The 21,514-nt window shown below is 36.5% G+C and overlaps 1 protein-coding gene across 1 annotated transcript; it reads left to right on the plus strand.

The window, feature by feature from the left end:
- Window positions 1-5,938: 5,938 nt before the first annotated feature.
- LOC140237839 (uncharacterized) lies at window positions 5,939-15,150 on the plus strand. Its single transcript, XM_072317769.1, has 7 exons — window positions 5,939-6,038; window positions 8,444-8,767; window positions 9,697-9,888; window positions 11,701-12,036; window positions 12,544-12,825; window positions 13,815-14,114; window positions 15,017-15,150. Exons 1-7 carry the CDS (start codon window positions 5,939-5,941, stop codon window positions 15,148-15,150), a joined length of 1,668 nt encoding a protein of 555 aa, XP_072173870.1.
- Window positions 15,151-21,514: the final 6,364 nt, after the last annotated feature.

The raw sequence follows: 21,514 nt of genomic DNA on the forward strand, positions 1-21,514 counted from the left end.
GTTGTAGCTTATTTCATGTTCTTTGATATTTATTTTACAACATTTGGATTGGATGACGTCATCACCTCGTAAAAATGGATTGAAAGTATCCTTGTAAAATTTGACCAGTTTACGTGTTATCTCTATGGGAGAGCAGTTTTTCTGGAAGTGAAAATTGACATGACTATCTTTTTCGAGCACTAGCTCACTTATGCTTCAGTGAATTTTTCCCAGATTTTAATATGTTGTAGCTGAGACTTTGGGCTATCGTGAGTGTGCCCTCCGTTTTTTCATACGATGTCTGCATCACGTCGAAAAACTTGGTTAAAATTGGTACGTGGCTTCGATGCAGCGTCATTTTGCTTAAAACACAGGGCCTATGGAGCATGAAATAGGTCAGTGCATAGCGCATCCGACTCGTAATCCTAAGGTCCCTGGTTCGAGGCTCACCCCTGCCAATATTTTTTTTGAATTTTTTTAAACACTTTTTTTCTTCTTTTTCTTTAGTTAGTCTTAATCTCCCTTCCTTACTTAATCTTTTTCTGGGTTTTTTATGCTTCTCCTTCAAATTTCTATAAAATAACTTAAGTTTTTCTTTATTTTTCTTTCTTTCTTCTACTTTCTGTGCAATAGATCAACAACAACAATGGCTATCAACCCCATATTTTGAACATGTTTAGTTCATGTCACGTACATTATTTCAAAAAATAACAACTACTTGATCGGACACCATCTTGGGTATGTAAATTAGGGTCAAAGGTCATAAATGTTTCATTCTGTATCTTGCTGAATACATGTCCTATCTTTCCCATATTTTGCACACGCAAAGACCATGTTACAAGAATCATTTCACAAAATAACCATTTTTTGCTCAGATGCCATCTTGTCTGTGCAAAGTGGGGTCAAATGTCATATGTACTTCTTTCTCTTTCTTCGTTATGACGTGTTATCTCTATGGGAGGGAATTTTTCTAGATGCGAAAATTGACATGATTGTCTTTATCGAGCACTAGCTCACTTACCCTTCTGTGAATTTTTACGAGATTCTATTATGTTGTAGCTGAGACTTTGCGCTATCGGATGTGTGCCTTTGGTTTTTCATACGATGTCGGGATCACGGTAAAATACTTGGTTGAAATTAAAGCTTATCTCCGATGTATTGAGATATTTCTTTCTTTCTGCAACTTTGCGATAACTCATAGCAGCACCATATTTTGCACATGTTTAGTTCATGTCACGTACATTATTTCATAAAATAACAACTGCTTGATCGAACACCGTCTTTGGTATGTAAATTAGGGTCAAAGGTAATAAATGTTTTATCCTGTATCTTGGTGAATACATGTCCTATCTTTCCCATATTTTGCACACGCAAAGACCATGTTACAAGAATCATTTCACAAAATAACCACTTTTTGCTCAGACGCCATCTTGGGTGTGCAAAGTGGGGTCAAAAGTCAAATATACTTCGTTTTATATCTTCGTTAGTGTATACGCAAATCGGTACCAAAGATGGCAGGTCTGACTCACTTTTCTAAATGAGATTCTGAACATCACACGGCTGCAATGTCCCCTAAACACAGATGAAACCTGTATGATCATGCCTATTGGGATCAGGACTCAAATCATTGATTTTCGAAAAGATCGGATCACCTAATTTGTCAGTCTTGACAAATTCCAAGTCTAGTTGAGTTTGGTCTTTTCTCGTCCTTAAAAAGTTTGTAGTGGTGATTACTTAAAGCAAGTGCAAGGAAAGTGAAAAATCTCCGTAAATTCCTTAATTTTTTTTTACTGTATTTACTAGCTTATGGTTTCTCCAGTGTCTTACGGCCCTTCAATTCGTTATTAAAGTTGCTGAATATTCATGTTTTATTCATGTTTTATCGCCTTCCATCTCTCACTCCAGGAGTCAACAGCGTCTGGGAATGATGACAGGAATACGAGTATTAGTCCTACTTGGGATAGTTTCCATCACCATCCGCCATATTGGTAAGATACGAATATCAAAATGGTTTACAAAACATTTAATTTATACCTTTCACAGCTAAGTTATAACTGTGGATTTTTGCATCACCAGTCTTCTTATCTATATTTTGTTTGTGTGTGTGTGTGTTTTTTTTTGTTTTTTTTTTTGTTTTGCTATCCCTCTTCTAGGGGATTTATTGAAAATACCTTTGTACGTCGCTTTAAAAATTCAAATCGATTCAAACTATATTTTCACTTTTTTCATCAGAATGACAAAAACCTCACACACACAAAAGATAAAGATAAGACATAGTATCTAAACAAAAAGCAAAAATCAAAACGTGTCTTTTGATTCACTGAAAATATCACAGCAAGCTTCTGATAAATTGAAGAGGGGGAATGAATTTTAGATGATGTGAATATTAATTGTCTTACGTCCACCATGTTTACGTCTTATCTTTATTGGTTTATGTAGGTGGAACCAGCGTGAGTCTCGATGTAACAAGCCCGCTGACACCAAACCAGGAAGTTACAGCCGTCTGTACAGCCGATAAAGTCTTTGGCTCAGAAAACGTGAACTGGTACTTAAATGGCGTAGAGATTACTGATGGCGTACAAACAACCAGTTCTGTGAATAGCATGATCGACTATTACTTTTATCTAGAGGGTCCGAAAGAAAATTTGGATGTGGATTCTGAATATCTTAAATGTTAAGATAGATTGATATTGATAAGAATAATCTTAGATTTATAAAATTAATGCCATAACTTTTGGCATTTTCATGACATTCTTGAAAAAGTGAGTGGATTTTGGTATCATTTTCTGCAAGTCTTCGCGCCTTCCTCTTCCTGGCACCTTGCCTAAAATGTTGCATCGTCCTTCAAACCTGTGACGTCAGATGACGAGTGGGAGTCCCCTCTCAAGGATGCTCATGCTACATGACATGTTCTCGTATTGAAGAAATTAAACCCAAATATGTCCATGAGAAGGACAAATTTAAGGACATGAATTAACCTGAGTGAATGCTGTTCTTTTTTTAAGAAGCTACTTGTCAAACTTTTCTCTTCCAACATTAGCCAAAATACTATACCACACTGCAATTATTAACTTAAAGTGGATATTGTCCCCCTCCTTTTTTTATATCCTAATGTGCATAATATGTGCTAACAACTGATTTTTAACTGTTTAATCTATAGTTTGACAACATCTTCTAGAATTTTCCTTTTTTTTTTTATTTCAGTGTAGTTTAGAGCTGATTATTGTGGAGAGGCCTTTCCCTGTGCATTTTTTTTTCATTCTGTTGACGGCTGTCAATGAAAATAAGCAATACATCTCCCCTCTATAATAAACAAGCACACACACACACACACACACACACACACGCAAACTCTCATACAAACAACTATAGTAAACCATGAAAAACTAAATCCAATAAAAATCACTTCCCTTGATCTATCAATAAAAAGCAAAAGCCTAATATAATCATGACATGTTCATTCGTAAAATTCATTGTGCGACATTGACTTCGCGATGAATTTTTACAAACCCTACAGGCCTACACTAAGTGTTGTGGTAAGATAACTTACCATGCATTAAAAAAAAACCACACACACATTGATTAAGGACTGTTTGTGGCACTGACTTCTTTATATCATTTTGAAAACCATTCTGTGGGTTTGTAAAATAATAATAGATATGGAAATATCGTACAAGGTAATATGTCATGCTAAGCCAATTCAGATCGATTTGCCTGCTACAAAGTTATAACAACTCAAGCGATTGATACGCAATTTATCCAGAGAGATGGAAATTTGACCTTTGCTTTATTGCATTAATGAAAATAGAAACAAAGCGAAAAATATTGTGAAATTGTGAACATCTCGCTTACGACAATCTGTTTTGATAAAATACAGCACCGGTCTCACAAATTTGGGCCCTTTGCATGTAGATTACACATTAAAGTACCAATATAGTAAATATATGAAAGAAAAGGTGAAATGTAATGCACTCAAGAAGCAGAAAAAAATATTCCTGGAAAGAAATAGAATCTACCTTCGTTCAAATACCACTATATGTTTCTAGATTGCATATGTATATGTCTCGTGGTGATAACAAATGAATTCATTCAACAATTTCATGAATTTGTATAACCCTCAAAAAGTTGTGACGTCAATATTTCTTCCTTGTAATAAGATTTGTTACATCAAGGATCTTAACAGTAAAGGGAACGCAAGTGGCATCGTGAAGAAACACACACAAACACACACACACACACACACACACCACACCACACCAAGAAACCCTTTTATAATTCTGCACATGGAGCCAAACAAATACATTCAAAAAATAAGAAGCCTCATCCCTCAATCCAATCCACAGATAATATCTGGGATACCCTAACCGAAGGTGATGATTCATAACTATGGAATATCCGCTCCTTTTCCGATTCCAAACATTGGGTCATTACGATGCACAGTTTAGTGTGACGGAAGTGAACTCTCACCCAGATACATCACCTCACTATTTCAAATTTAATTTACGGTACTGCGATGGAACAATACCGCTCGAAAAATACATGAAATCTGTCAGAGATATCCCTGACAAGATAATGCTTGAATATCGAAACGAATGTATCTGTCGTTAAACCAGAAAATACGAAAATCAAGAGCTCTCTACCTCAATTTGAGGAAAGACTTCGAAGGCAGAAATTTGCCGTTCCTTCATCGGAATATCTAGTTTCAGTTATAGAGGGGACGATGTCAATATAAAATATGATTAAAATCGACAGCATTTTTCTGTTTCCTTACCGTCTACAACCAAACTTACACATATCATAATGTTTACTCGACGTGAAAACCTCAAAGTACTTAAAATGCAATACTTTCTGGTGCACTAAGGACTAATTTTTCTTCCTCCCACTTTATGCAGTCTCTATGTGTCCATCATTGCACTGGATAATCACTCGCAGAAGAATCGCTCATGCCAAGGCGAGATATGTCCTAATATTTTCGATCCCAGCTTCAAAACACGAGCATCATACATATGGAAGCATGTTACTAGGTACAATGTTTGATGTCCCCAATAGGAGGCATTACCACTAAGTAGTAGGCTACATACCAAAAACGTTCAAATGACGTTCTTTTTATTAATTCGATAATTTTTGAGAGATGAACAAAAGGAGACGGAAATGAACTCTGACCTTATGCCAGTAGAAGGTGACATAATGAGTCTCCTATTCATGCAACCAACACGCAGTTCATCCCAGAATGCCGCAGAGAGTACCGAAAATGTATAGGACAACTTCTGTAAAGATTTGAATTCGATATCACTTAAAATTGCTGTGAGATCGTAAGATTGTGCTTGACATGTGACCAAGGATTAGTCCGGAGTTAGAAGACTGAACAGCGTTCAAGAACATCGGCCTACCTACGGGTTCCTAGGATGGAACGAAGGAATTCTTGTTGTTATCATGATCGCCTCCCAATCATTCTCTCAAGTAAAACATGACATTGATAAACCAGGAAGACCACAACCGTCGAGCCAGGATGTTTGTGTGAAAAATAAACTGGACTTGATCACCGTTTAGAGCTCAAAGTTTTTCGTCATGCTCCAACGTTACTAGATGCTGTCCGTAGATAACATACGAATGTCTGGTGTGATTTCGTTAGTCAGCTGCTCAGTAAGTTCAATAACCCTGAGTGATTGAGTGAAAATTTTCCCTTCAAGAGCGGCTGATTCTGAAAACACTTGTGAATAGCTGGAAACGTTGAAATTTCTTGCATTTTTTGTCTCTTTGTATTTATAAAGATTCACGCAGTACGTTTCAGTTGTTTCCAGTAAGTATTGGAGGGGTTCCTAATCGTTTTTCTCTAATATCTCAATCTGCTTTTGAAAGGAAAGAATTGAAAACTACTTATCTATTACAGATATTGATATGATATGAAATACTAACGTTCTCGAGCAAATCATTAAACATAAATTCTGTCATAAAAATCATGTCAACCGAGGACAAATATCACCACGTGTCCTACACGCAGCCAAAAGAAGATAATGTTGCCGTATCAGCATACTCTCTAAAGCTACCTAGCGATGCCGGTAAAACTTTTCATTTAAAATTTTTAGGTTTTAAATAGGTATGACAGAAAGATGATAACATCTATTTTGTAATTATCACATCTCAAGTCGGGTAACGGCCGATGTAAATCATATAACAGAATAAATCTGTTGAAAGTGCTGAGGATTTTTATGCCCTTAGGACCCCATAGGCTTACGTGTAAGTCATGTCTTAATTCAAAGTCCCAGCCCTGCTCATTATGTGCTACTGACAAGCATAGCTGAATATCATTGTCTTTTTTATGAATGAAGGCAATACTACCGATGCCATTCAATCATATCACTGTGAATTTACAAGACGAATCGGACACACACATAAAATCCTTTCGGTCATAATGGTGGACTTTTCAGCATTCTACATGGTAATAATTCACGGATGACATAGATCATTAAGTTTCAGACATATTTCCTCAATAGCATGGACCTGTGAGAGTTTAACAAATTGCATAATTTTTTACCTCTGATTTTTGTGTTTATTTCAATTTGTCATTTTGTCTGTTTTTGAACATCAACGACGGAAGTGAAAATATTCCCTAAATATGTTCGTATGAACAATAATTCCTCGTAATGATGCAATTAGGAGTTGCAAAATGAAAGTGAGCTTATAATGTTACATATCAACTCCCAAAAGATAAAGCTGAAACTTTATGGATAATTAGTTGATCTTATTGCTACAATATTTGAGCTGAAAAGGGATAAAAGAACAAGAAATGCAAAACACTGACTTTGCAGATGGCCACAGTCGCTCATCGGCAAATTTAATATATAAGTACATATACCGAGGAAGTCACTGCTCGAGGCCGTGCGATGGTAGAACCGGTGAGTATCAGCGAAAAATATGGATTCGTTCCTGCTAACCCGAACTAACACACAAGCGAATGTGTAGATCACAGGTCTTTGCGCGTTTCTCAGTCCATTAAAGTTCTGATCGTGTGTTTCCATGTATTGATACGACGTCTATTCCACAAATTCACGGTACAAAGCACGAGGTATTACAAGCTAAAAGGTAAAATATCGACTCGTGTGATTTTTTTTTCTTTAGTCATCGAGGTTATGATGAGATCTTAAAGGTCCTGTTTACTTTTGGAAACAGTGATTTAAAAGATTTCAAGATATAACGTTTAATGCATATGCGTAGGTCTGTTGTGCCACAAAATATCCTATCATATTCTTTTCGATAAAGCCTAAAGTATAAGGAGATATCTGTATTTTTCTCAATAAACCGTAACTGTATACCAGACGGTTTAATCTGGAAACATGTTTTCTTTTAATATTGTTCACGTTTTGTATATTTAACAATACTTAACTTCGATTTTACGGATTCAAAACTTTTACAGTGGTTGTTTCTATCCCTAGCTAACATTTTAGAACTATTCAAAAGCACTGGTAAATGCAAATGGTAAATTATGCCTTTGAATTAAAGTTTATTTCAACACCTGACATTCTCGAGCTTCAGACATTTCTTTGTCAGGGAGCATGAAGCTTCTATTTGACCTCAGTACTCGGATAATTTCGTATATCCAGATAGGCCTGGTCTCTCACTTTGACAGCAGGTTTCATTGCATCACACTTCATTGCATCAGATTACCTTCCAAACCTACGAACTTTCCGCTGCTGAAAAATTTTCAATCAAAATCATTCTTTTTCCAGTGCAACATGTTTACCTTGAAAAGTGTCATTTACAATGTCATTTAAAGGAAGTAAAGTAAAATTCAATATTTGATTTAACTTCAGCTGCTAGTGTGAACCAGTGTTTATCGAAAGTTTCATTTTGATGTCATTTGTAACATTTCGCTAGTCTTGTTAATACGAATGTGAGTCCAAAGTCTTGTTTAACGTTATATATTATTCTGAATATGTAAATATTGTAGAATCACAATTTTATAGATTTCAAGATGTGAACCGAGAATGCATAGAAACCGTCTTGGATTTGATTTTGTATATCTAAAAAAGTTTACCCACGATGGAGTGAATTTCAGAAAAAAAAAATGAGTTTAGAGTGGAATCGTAGTGAATTTGGAGTGAAAATATATTTTCTTCACTTACTTTAGAGTGACCTCAGGGATCACTAGAAATATTTTGAGTGATCCTTGAGGTCACTCCAAACTTAGTGAAATAAACGTTTTCACCCAAAATTAACTCCAATTTTACTCTTAACTCACTCTATTCTGTTATTCACTCCCTCAAGAGTAAACATTCTCACTAGTTTTTTTTTGTGTTTTTTTTTGTGTTTTTAGAGAGTTCATCACAGCGGTGAATAATTGATGAAAACTCGCTTACAGTTGAGCCATAAAATCTGCAATTCTGCTAAGTGTTCATGATTTAAAAGAAAAACAAGAGAGAACAAAAAGGGTTTTTTTCCCCAATGTCATTTCCGCATCTTTCAGTGAGACTTGCCGGAGCGTCTGACGAACATGAAGGGCGAGTGGAGATATTCTGTGACGGAGTCTGGGGCACTGTGTGTGACAACGGTTTTGATATGAACGCAGCTCACGCTGTGTGTAGACAGCTTGGGTACTCGGGGGCTGCCTCGGTCCATTCTGATGCCCACTTCGGAGAAGGATCGGGCCCCATTTGGTTAGATGAAATCATTCACTGTCCAACAGCAGATAAAAACTCCCTTTTAGAGTGCGGTCGATTGCCGTGGGGATGCTCCCATTCCAACAGTTGTGGGCACAACAATGACGCAGGCGTAACTTGTGATGGAGAACGTAAGTTTATTTCATTTATCACATACTCTTCGGTGTTTTTTGTTTGTTTGTTTGTTTGTTTGTTTTTATCAGTAGTGTTGTTTTCGTCCTTGGTTTTTGCATGGTGAAACTTTTTTTTTTTGTATATACAAGTCTCATCAACTGTTATCATCTCGACCCTCACACTGTTAAATCATAATCACAGTATTGTCTCAAAGTATTCTATTTCTCGCATGATACTTTGGTTCAATTAAAAATACAAAAATCGTGTTGATCGAAGCCATGTCTTAATACAATTTGTTGAAACTTGTAATTTACCTAATTTGCACAAGCTTTGATTTTAACCTTACCCTCATACCTTTTTTTTTTTTGATCACGTCTTCATAATGCGAATAATTGTTGGAATTCTATCTATCAAAATCCCTTGAAGTTTTCCCATAAAAGTGGCTTCTCAAATGGGGAGTGTTTCCTATTGCAATTCAGAGGGGATAGCAAAAACTCACACTTGAAATAGTTTCTCTTTTTCTGAAAGAGTTGAGAAGCTGGTATGACACAATTAAGTATAAAAAAAAAGCTTTACGCTAAGTATTTATAGTGAAGTTGTCTATGATGTCACATTCATGATAAAAACAACAAGCTAGTTGGTCTATCGGTTCATAAATCTTAGTATACTGAAGAGACTTGAACAGATGCAAGAAATATATACCACTGTCCCTCTTTCTGACAACTCACTTTTACTACTGTTTCTTATTAATTTAGCAGATGTCATGTGATGATAGTCAATGTGCCAATGATGCTGGATGCAGACGTTGTACTGATGTATTGAGGAGCTGAATACATTTTTATTATATTGGTGTTATAATTATTATTATGATATATTATTATTAAATTAAAATATGATATTAATATATTACTATTATTATTATTATTATCATTATTTTGTATTACAGGAGATCAGGAAGCTGCGGACACAATATTTAGGAATGCAGACTTGAATGCAGGTCTGGGTTACGGAGCTGATCTCTTGACTTACTATAACACAAGAAGTGAGTTAACATTCACCCCAACGACAACCAGCAACGGCGATATACTTCAGTGTCATGTGTACGGTGTTGTGCGCTCTACCATTCTGGAGGTTACAGGTGAATTTATCAAATTTGATATCAGCACACATATTATGCCAGTGATATTGTCGTTATTTCACAATCATACACTACATTTGTATATTTATGCATGTATTAGTATATTCACATAATATGTGAAATATATGAAATTTATATGAATGAAGAACCCCGCATTTTTCGAAATATCCAAAACATAATGCTCAGAAAAAATGTACATTCAATCTAGGGCATAAATCTAAAGACCTAGAAGCGTGTCTGCTTGATATAGGCATCAATAACATGGTGATGAAACGTGCTCATGAGATACCATGGTCATGAAACTCTAATATGTGGTTTTTTTTTTCATATATTTTTATTGATATGAAATTCGACACGAGATGTAGTTTGAGGAAAGGAACCAAATGTGACACATCTCTGTTAACGATATTTCTTAAAGGGATGGTACAGTATTGGTGCAGATGAGAATTGGGCTTTTAACTTTTTGCCAGATACCATGAAAACACTTATAGTATAGATATAGTACAGAGCATACCATTTTAAGAGGAATTCAAAGTTTATTTGATGAAAATCGAGTTTGGAATGACTGAAACATCCAAAAACAAAGTAAAACAGAGCAATCGTAATAAAGTGTGGGTCCCACACTTTATTAGAATCACTTTTTTGGGATATCTCAGCCATTTCGAAACCAATTTTCATCAAATAAACGTTGAATTCCTCATAGAATTACATGCTCTTTCATATTTCATGAGAGGTTTCTCATTATTTCATATTTTCAAAAAATGTAAGAAACTTGAAATTAGTTCTCAACCAAAACTGTACATTTTTAGTGTCACGGGGTTTCAGAACTACATTTCTGCAATATCTAGGCACGCTTGTTTAAATTTCTTCGAAAGGGGAAATAGTGTCGGTCTATGAACATTTTGACGAATTCAGCATTTGAAAGAATGCAATTTGGTGCCTTCCTGCACTAAATTATACAATTCCCAAGAGAGAAATTTCCATTTGTCATTAAAGAGTTATCATGCTGTTATGAATTCTCCGTAATTTATCCAGGTACAAATGTATAAGAGGCTGTATCATGCTCGATAAAGTGACTATGCAATGTATCAATGCTATGTACAGTGATATCTTCGACAGTATTTATTTTGCCTGACGGGCAACATGCTTGTGTATAAGTATATGCGTCTGTTTCATCAAACTTATTCAATTAATTTTAACGCATACCGCAAGTGATTACGATGATTTCATCAAGCAATTTTATATAAAAAGCAGAAAGGGAAGAAAATTGTCTGTTTGATATGGTTGTTGTGTACCCATATCATTTTGATCGCAAGGACTTGTAAAATACACATAAAGTCAAATAAACCCTACGGAAGGCCAAATGACCCAAAAGTATCATTCGAATTATGAATTTGAATGTGCAATTTGTAGTTCTTTTCAACAAGAAATCAGTCAAAATGCATAGTGTCAAAATCTTCAATCCCGTACGATTTCTTGAATAAATGCATTCACGCGTATGTCATCCATGTTATCAGATTACTGCTAAACAAAATAATGGGAAAAGCCTACCTTTGTATGAGTATGGGTCTAAAGACTCAATAAAAGCTCTGTATATTATTGATTCGTAAAGTATTTGTGAAGTGCACACCCGTTGCTGTGTTTCTCTTCTTAGATTCCCGTGTCAACATGATGTTTTCATTTTAAGGTTTGACTTGTGCTTTTATAATTTTAATGATCTAGATTACACTCGAAATAGGCTTTGGGGTTTATCTGTTAAGTCTAAAACGGATAATGTTGATTCAATAATAATATTCAATGGTGATATAACAGGTGGTGTAACCCAGTCCTCAGCCCGGTCCATCACTCCATGTATCACTCCAAGTCCCAGTACCCCTCCAGGAGAGAACATCTTATCCATCGATGCTATAGAGATTAAAGGCGAGGATAACCTGGTTAATCTGGTCATCTCCTGTCACGTGAACTTCACTGATCAGCCGTCCCCGTACCTCCACACCTATACCATCGTGACTGAGAATACAACTCTATCGTCATCAAGCAGCGCCTCAGCCATCCTCTCACCACGCCCCAACGCCTGCATTGAACTCGCGTGTTCCGCGACGAACGGAATTGGAACGACCTCAGCCACGCGCACACACTGTCCTCGAGGTAATTTGTGTTGGTCAACTTCTGAGTTATGCAGCATTCGTTGCGGAGATTTTATCATATAGGTATATGTTCTTATCAGTCGGTCGAAGTTGAGCGAACTCTTGAAGTGTACACGTTTCATTCATGCTCTCGTCGATGTTAGCATGAGTGAAATCACAAATATTCCATGCTCGGTAAAGCATATCCTTATAAATTGTTAATTGTTCCCATTATCAAAGCCATATGCACAACCACCTAAAATGATACTGACACTGTATACCCTGTTGTCAGTTGCAGCGATAACGTTGTTAAACGGCTGCTCTTGGTTTATTTAACTCGTGCTAGAATGTTTTAAAGTCAAAGACAACGTCCCACAAATTTTGAGCATTTTTTTAATAGATCGTATTTGACTCCCCTTCCGTCCAGCAAAGTCAAACATATAAAGTTACTTCTAACATGATTTCCCATCGGTGTGCGGGTACCGGTTTGGACATTGAACAATACATAACAAACAATCATATCTAACAGATCAGCCAGCAGAAGCAATCATCAGCGTGGAGTTTGAGACTCTAGAGGATGATGATGACGAACCAAGCCTCATCATTACTTGTCACGTGGATCCAGAAGATCAACCATTTCCATCAATCAACACGTACCTTATTGCAGTCGACGATAGCATCATTTCCAATTTAGCTTCTCCTACGGTGACGATTGACCCCCAACCCAACACATGCATCGATGTCGTGTGTACTGGTATAAATGAATACGGAGAGACTGGAGCGACCAAGACCTACTGTCCCCCACAGCCAGGTAAATTTAAAGATTAATTATATTCAACGAACAAATAAGCATTCCTAAAACGGCAATATGAAAGGCAAAATATAAAAAAAAAAACTATTAAAGATAAGAGGAATTATAGCTTTCAGTAGCTTTTGTTCATGTGTTTCCGCAGTGGTTTCAGCGTAATAACCAGGTCTGACCAACAGTAACTGTTGTTCTGCAAACTTCAGAATTTGTATGGTACATCTAGATAATGTTAATAAATCTAATGAAGAGAAGTCAGGGTGTTGGCAGTGCAACAATTCTGTGTTAGCACTGACAAGAACAGTACACGAACGACCACGCACTATGTGAACATAGGATGTCTCGATAGTCAAAGTCAAAACTTCAGATAAAAGTGAGTATCTTATTTGCGTGGAGACTATAGGTGCCGAACTGGCGACGACTCGAGTCTCGCTGGTCGCGGAGACGTCTCCTAGAGACTATTATATCCTGGGCTCTGGGGAGTCACGAGAGAATAAAACTTGTTCTTTTTTCGAAGGGCTTTTCCAATCTTCAACTAGTCTTAGAGACGTCCCTGCGACTTATCTGAGAAATCTCCTTAGTCACAGCCTAGTCGCCCAGACTAATTTTGTCCGCGAGGTATCTGAGACGTCTCCGCGAAGTTGTCGAGACCCATGAAGCGGAGACGTCGCTAAGACGTCTCACGACTGAGGGGACGTCTCGGAGACCTCGCGATGACCTCCCTATGATGGCTCTGCAACGTCCAAGTTAAGAAGTTGTAATCTTATCTAGAGATGTCTCGGACGCTTCCTGGAGTCGCCTTATTGGCGAGAGTGCATGTCAATTCTTGATATTTAAATAGATTGGCACAAGTCACAGCGAAGTCTGCTCCAATGAGATAGACCTTAAACTCATGTTTCATGTCACTTTCAGTATTGTTCTTGACTTTAGGAATAGGAGACGTAAAGGGTTTCATGTTGTATCCTCCCATTTGTCATCTCTCGATGTCATTGTAGAACCAGTCCCCGAACAACCTATTGGCAACATCCTTAGGATCGAGACGACAGAAATCAGAGGGGAATGGAACCTGGTAACTCTAATCATCACCTGTCATGTTGACCTCTCTGACCAGCCTTACCCACATCTCCACACATACACCATTACAGCTGATAACGACACCTTGTCCTCCTCCAGCTGTGCCTCAGCGATCCTGTCTCCACTCCCCGATGGCTGCATCAATGTTACGTGTTCTGCCACCAACGGAGTTGGAGATACGTTGTCATGGATGAAACATTGTCGGACAAAAATACCTCCCGGTAGGTGAAAAAATGACAAATACGATTAGAATGACATTGTTTTGCTCAATTTTGGGCAAATTTTAGGCAAAGTGCATTCCAATTATGTCTTTTGGTAATCATAGTAGTAAACATAGCAGTGCTTGACAGGTTATGTCTTTTGCAGAATCTTGGCTTGTAAGCTTTCTTTCTTTGTAGGTTGTTCCAAGTATTCTGAAGAAACTTATAGCAGGGAAAAAAAAAAACATATCGTAGAATATGATTTTGGCACATATCTAGACAATATTTTAGCCACATACGTGATGATCAGAATATCATAAAATTAACACGAATCAACATTCATTTGCATTGATTAGGTCCTTTAAAGAAACAAAGCAAAGCATATAGTGTGTATTTGAGCCTAGGTGTGATCCCATTCTATGATCGAAGGAAAATACCCCCGGTTAATCTTGTCAAACGTTTCTAACTCTATCTCTCTTCTTTCCAAGTTGTGTATATTTTGGGGATCAGAAATCTCCTAGTTACTTCAGGAAGTACGGAATAACGTGTGCGTTCAAGGCTATCAACAATTTCTGAGTTATTACGATTTTTTCTTCACAGGTTTGGTATATATTATAACGTTTTCCCTAAACATGTAGTGCTTTCATCGGAAAAGACTTAAATCGACGAAAGTGTCTCTGCGAAAAATGTGTCCGTGCGTTTTTCGCAACAAATTATGCCTATACAGCGCTTAAGTTAGTGATATTTCGTTCAGCAGAAAGAACAGATAAACAAACAAACAAACAAACAAACATACATACAAACAAACAACTACAACAAAATAAAAACGAGTTTTTAAACACACACAACTTACAGGGAATGAAAGGAAAATAAACCAGGAAGTATCAAACCCTATACTTTGTCCATTGGCGCTTTATTGACAGAGGGTCCCATAGCTAGCCCTTTTCAAGAGTTCCTTCAGAAATCGTCGACCACGTACGTTCTTCTCATCGTCATTTTCATCCTCTCCATCATCACCTGTCTCACTGTCCTCATGAAGAGAAAGATTGTCTACTGATTAAGGTGACTATAATCATTCACGGGACAAGAAATGACATGTTTCGGCATTTTAAGTTATTACTTGTTACCACGTTATATGAACATGAAACTCGGTACTGTTGCAAAATTGTATGTCGAATAACAGTCTTTCATTTTTCTCTTCTTTTCTTATGTGTTATTCCCTTAACAAGCGTTGTTTATCATCATCATGATCACGATCTTTATCATTATTGTCAATACAATCATTAATGTCATCATTATCATCATCATCGTCATCATCATCATCAATACTACCATATCAGTGTGCAAGTATGCCTACTTGGTAAGAAACTCAAGATGACAATGTTTATCAAAATAAATGAGAATATCATCTTTCATCGAAATATATTTTACACTTGTTGATTTGACATGCTGTGTTCAATGTAAACTTGGCAAACGTACTGAAACAATAATTGATGAACACGCCGAGGTCCATGTATGTTGCTATCTATACATTTCTTCGTTTTTATTCAATTGTTCATTCATGAACGAGAGGCTTATGAATAAACTATGCCTTTCCTTTTCTGATTCATTATGAATTTCCATTCCAATTGCGTATTCTCTGTCTCCCTTGTCGTACTACACTCGAATTTGGCAGGAGTTCTTCTGATAATATGCTTTGACAGTTGTTACCACTTTAATATACAGTAAGAGTTGGTTTTATATAGAAGACACTGTGCTCTCTGCAATGCTTGTCCGTCTGTTTGTTTGTTTTATCATTTACACCTTGTCCTGTCTAAATTTCTTTGGTAACGATTACTAGAATCTTTATGGAAATTCTTTCTGCAGGTATGCAACACTGCGAAGGTCAACATGAGGGAAAGTTTTGGACGTATGGCAACAATGTTTCCTCCGATTGAAGAATCATATTTCTGTACTTTGTGTATAACCTAGTTGTGAAATCATTCATCCACAGTTTCCGAAATAGCGTTATTGTCTAATACGTCACTGGAAGAGACTTGAAGCGAAATGACTAGCATGATTTAAAAGAAGAAGTAGTCAGAGAAAGAATGTAACACAGCAGTCGTTGATTTTACTAACTGTAATTATAGATAAATTCTATACCTTTTAATGATTTCATGTACAATCTCCCTTATAATCATGGTATAAAACATCTGTCATGTCTATTATATCTTGTAGACTTGCATTCACAATATCACTGTTTGCTTGCTATTCGCTCAGTGAGTGGCAAGATTTATACTGTTTTTATGACAGTTTAATTCATATGTTGCAACATTACCTGGGGCCATCTTTCTATTTCAGTTCTCCCTATATCGTGTATAAAATGAAAACGATCCCCTGAATTGTCAATCATTTTCTCAAAACTTTATTCCAAGTGGTCCTCTGTGAGTGTACCTTCAAAATTATATTGTTTTACAAAGTACATCTTGTCTTATGTTTTCCTACTATTGTAATGCATGAGAACGTTTATGGATGCATAGAATTTACACGATTATGCTGACAATTCCTTCAATTTTGTTCAATTTTGTAAACGAACGGAACAGTAGGTTAATAAATTTACACGATGTAATCTGACTTGATATTGCTTAAGAGGTTATGTCTTGTTATGGAAACTAGGCTGTGGAGTAGTTATTTCAAAATGACATCATTGATACTATTTTTTTCCCTTGTAGTATTCTATGTAAAGCAGGCCACTTTTGTTCTTTCATATATATATATATCTATATCTATCTATATATATATATATATATATATATATATATATATATAACACATTTTGATTTTAGTGTCCGATGTCTTCATCCTCCCGGCATATCTTCCATTAAAAGGATGTCACGTTCTTTCTTAATCATATTAATAGTTCGCATTAATTCCCGCACCACTTCCGTATTAATAGATTAAGAAAAATCTGGAAACTCCTGTAACTTCATTGCAGCACTATTCATTTCTTTAGAAACCATCTGTTTATCTTTGAATAAAGATATATCGCAGTCAGCTTTTGCCTCCTTTGCGTTTTGTTCTTCTGAGTGGGAGACATGTCTCCTTAATATTTTTTTATAACCAGTAGGAAAAATAGACCTTTTGGAGATATAAAATATTACTATTTTATTATCTGTCATACGTCGGGAAAATTCAAAAAGTATCGTGTGTGTGCATGCGATTGCTGGTATGTGTGCTTGTATGTGCGTGCGTCACAGAGCTATATGGATTGTGTGCTTGTAATAAAGCTTTATGCAATGATATTAAAGACCGTTGCTTATTTGTTTTTGTTCATTAGGAGACACGCAAATCTAAAAGAAAACTTTTAAAAACACATTAAAAATATCAGTTTATAATGATATTTCCAGAAAAACCGAGGGGTATGATAATCATAATGTATGTTCATGTGAGTACGGGTGTGTGTGTGTGTGTGTGTGTGTGTGTGTGTGTGTGTGCATGTGCGTGTAATGTATATTGTCTTGTCTTTGTCTAGCATGGTACAAGTTTTACTAAACGTTGATAACATGCGTATTCTGGAGACACTCACACAGAGAAAAGAGACCTTTCGGAGACACACACTTTTAGGACATTTTCACACTCCTATAGAAATCCCAGAAGGTAATGCGATGTTGATGTCAGCGCTGGCGTGAGTACGTAAGAATGTGCGTGTGTGTATATGTGTGTGTGTGTATGTATGTGTAAGTGCGCGATATGCATCAGGGGGAGCACAAACAGCCGCTATCACTCCCCTTATAGTCCAGTCAAAATATGAAAAAAAGGGGGTCAACCCACAACTAATTGCAACAGAAACGATTCCACTTGTATTCATCTCGGAAGAGCCACTGAAATAACATATTAAAAGTTCCCTAAAATTCGAGTGGTGGATCAATGTCTAATTTGCATAAATTCAAAATGGCCGCCATGTAACCTATATATGCTCATATCTTGGGACATAAAACTCGTAGAAAATGCATTTTGGTGTCTATACCCATGTTTTTGAGGTCAAGAAGCACAATCATTGTATCCGTAGTTAACTTAAAGCATTGTGAAATACATCATTTGCATAAATTTGTATATACATGAATTCAAAATGGCCGCCATGTAGCCTATAGAATACATATTTAGCATATATCATCATGTTTCTACTGTTTTTCATGTCATTTTATTGAAGTGAAAGGTAGGATTGCATCTAATCATTCTTTTGTTCTTCAATTCTACACTTAATCAACATGCTCATATCTTGGGACATAAAACTCGTAGAAAATGCATTTTGGTGTCTATACCCATGTTTTTGAGGTCACATGTTTTTGAGGTCACTTAAGTATAAATATGCTAAGGAATATAATGACCTTCCCATGGATATCAAAATTTCCCCCAGTGTTCATATATTTAAATCTAAAATAAGTATGTTTAAGGTCACTGCCCCGTTGATTTAATTTTTTTTTCTTTTTGCTGACGAAAAAGAGTTATTACAGAATTATTTGAATTAGTACAGGTTATTGAAAGTTATGATTTATCATTTTTCCACTCCCTTTCATTTGTATCCTTCTCTTTTGCTATTCGCCATTCGATGTTGTTGTTGTTTTCTTTCTCTCAATCTATGTATACTGTATTTCAAGTATGTACATTTTTACAAGAGTTATGTATTTCACAATGTCACATTGTATTTGTATAACTTCCATGTTCTGGACCCCATGGAAGACCAGCGATGCCATGTTGGCATTGCTGAATATGGGCCATCCAGCCGTTGTTGTTTTTATACGGAAAATAAAATCAATCAATCAATCAAACATAATAGCACATTTTGCATGTCCATTCTTTCAATGTTGCAATCATTTGGCTGGCTCAGGTGTACATTTTTTTCCAGTCAATATATTTGCCTCATAAAAAATCTGATCTGATCAATAAACATTGCTAAGTAATTTCTAAAATTCACATGTATTTTTCCCATGATTATTTTTCATTCAGATAGAAACTGCATGTGTTTTTTTTTTTAAACTCAGACATACAATTTATGTGTAGCTCCTTCATTGCAAAGACATGACACTGTATTGGGGAGACATGAGTTGGGTGAAATCAGTCATCTCAGCTTCATAATTAGAGATAAAATCAATCATCTCATCTTTGTTAACCCCATCATGGAACTGAAAGAAATGAGATAAGAACTCAATCTTCAAGGTGAGTAACTAAATACATTTTTTATGACTTCTTTTAGTTGACTGTGTACTAAATATATTTTACGAATGCTTTAATGTGGAATGAAGTCTGCATCTTTGACACTGCTACTTGTTTTACATTCAAGACTATCTTAAAGCCAAACTTTCTGAGTCTTCGCCTTTGTCTTTGTGTATAGTCAACACTAGAAACTGTACAAAATGAAAAAGAAATCCATGCAGGTAGGCTTTACCTTAGTCTGTTGTATTCGAGGCTACTGATGTTGGTGTACACGCATCATTAAATCAATTTTCTTAGTCCTGGTCCTGGTCTTTGAAGCCTAGGACTACATACTAGACATAATGAAAAACAGAACTCCGTATTCAACAACTGAGATTACATGCTGGGAGATGGCATCTTCACTAGACTGTCATTACATTATGTTTTGAAGGATGTTCAAATCTGACGAAGTTCTACTGAAATCTAGATCACCTCTTAGTTTTAATCCTCAGATTGCAGAGAAAATTATAGCAGACATTCCCATAATAGAAGATGATTTAGGACATAACAATTTAGTTTTGATACTAGGCTCTTGGCTCAGGCTCTAGGCTCAGACCAAATTCAAGTAATTCCTACACAAAAGGCTTAACAATGTGCTCAATAGACAGAATTTACAAAGAGCAAAATTACACTCTGATTTACAAACCAAAGGACCTAGTCTATAACCAAAGGTTAATATTGGTCATTATAGGTCTAACATACTAGTACCACCTTTTCTAAGGATGTTATGGTGGTATAGGCCTAGTTCTTGCGAATGTCTGTGTGTACAGGCATGCTCGTGCGTGTGTGTGTGTGTGTGTGTGTGTCGGAGGTGTGATGCTTTACTTGTAGAAAATAAAATCGGAAAAAAAATGAAAAATGATAAAAAATGGAAAATGCATAAAGATGAACTGTTAATATTTCATTGCATTTGAAATGCCCAAAAGTGAAATTTCGGTTTAGGGCAGAATTCAAAGAATAATCGTTGCTAAAACTCTCTCATGTTTGATTTGTTTTGGTGCATGAATTCAGTTGCATCTCATTTTCATATCAAACATTTAATGCTCAAATGCTTTCTCAACTACCAGAATACTGCAATGGCGGAATCAAATTGTGCCATCTGTCTTCGAGAAATACAACACAATGACGACAGCGCTACTCTCACTCAGAGAGGATGTGAAGGGATCAAAAGAGCAAGTGAGGAAAGAGGGACTGATATATCCACTGTTCCTGGACAGAGAGTTCACAAGAAGTGCAGGCTCGATCATATTCGTCCAAGTAGTATAGCAGCAGACAGGCGCACCGATGATTTTGAAGCTGGATATGCAAAGAAACTCAACTTAAGATCTTCAGGAACTCGGTTTCTGTACAAAGAGCACTGTTTGTTTTGTGGTACTGGTGATAAATTTGATGGGAAGAAAGCTTACTTCAAACTGATACCAGTCAAAACATTTGACTTTCAAATATCTGTAGAACAAACATGTGCCAAAAGAAGCGATGAGTGGGCCCAAAAAGTGAAAGCTAGGATAGACTGCGTCAACGACCTCCATGCAGCTGATGCTGTGTACCATCAAGCATGTAGCATCAATTTTCGAACTCATAAACAGATTCCTCAAAAGTATCAACAAAAAGAGGATAAGCCATCAAAGAAAACCAAACTGGGAAGACCACGAGATGATCTCCAGAGAGAGGCTTTCATGAAAGTTGTTGAATACTTGGAGGAAAACGATGAGGAACAAACTACAATACAAGACCTTGTGAGGCGAATGGATGGGTATTTAAATGACACTGATGTCCAGCCGTATAGCTCATTCCATATGAAACAGCAGCTTCAGAAGCGATTTGGTGACAAGATAATTGTTACGGAAGTAAATGGTAAGTCAAATGTAGTCACTTTCTGGAGCACCAGTCAAAGCATAATCAGTGACTTCCATTCAAACCAGGTGGATTCGCAGAGCTGTGAAGACGAGAAACTCAAAATCATAGAGACTGCAGCGAAGTTAATCAAGAGCGACACGAAATCTATGACGCAGTCAAAGGAGTTCTATCCGAAGTGTGATGAAATGTCTTCTTTACAGGATGGTATCTCTTTTCTACCACCTTCTCTGAAGCTCTTTCTCGAATGTCTCTTTTCAAGTACAGACAAGCTCCAGAAAGTTGCATCTATTGGTCAAGCTGTGATCCAAGCCACTCGCCCACGAGCAATAATC

Source organism: Diadema setosum, chromosome 14 (genome assembly GCF_964275005.1).
Source record: "Diadema setosum chromosome 14, eeDiaSeto1, whole genome shotgun sequence".
NCBI lineage: Eukaryota > Metazoa > Echinodermata > Echinoidea > Diadematoida > Diadematidae > Diadema > Diadema setosum.

Coding starts and splice junctions, on each gene's coding strand:
- LOC140237839 (XM_072317769.1), top strand. CDS start 5,939: ATGTCAACCGAGGACAAATATCACCACGTGTCCTACACGCAGCCAAAA. Junction 8,768..9,696: donor CGTAACTTGTGATGGAGAAC/GTAAGTTTATTT, acceptor TTTGTATTACAG/GAGATCAGGAAGCTGCGGAC. Junction 12,826..13,814: donor CTACTGTCCCCCACAGCCAG/GTAAATTTAAAG, acceptor ATGTCATTGTAG/AACCAGTCCCCGAACAACCT.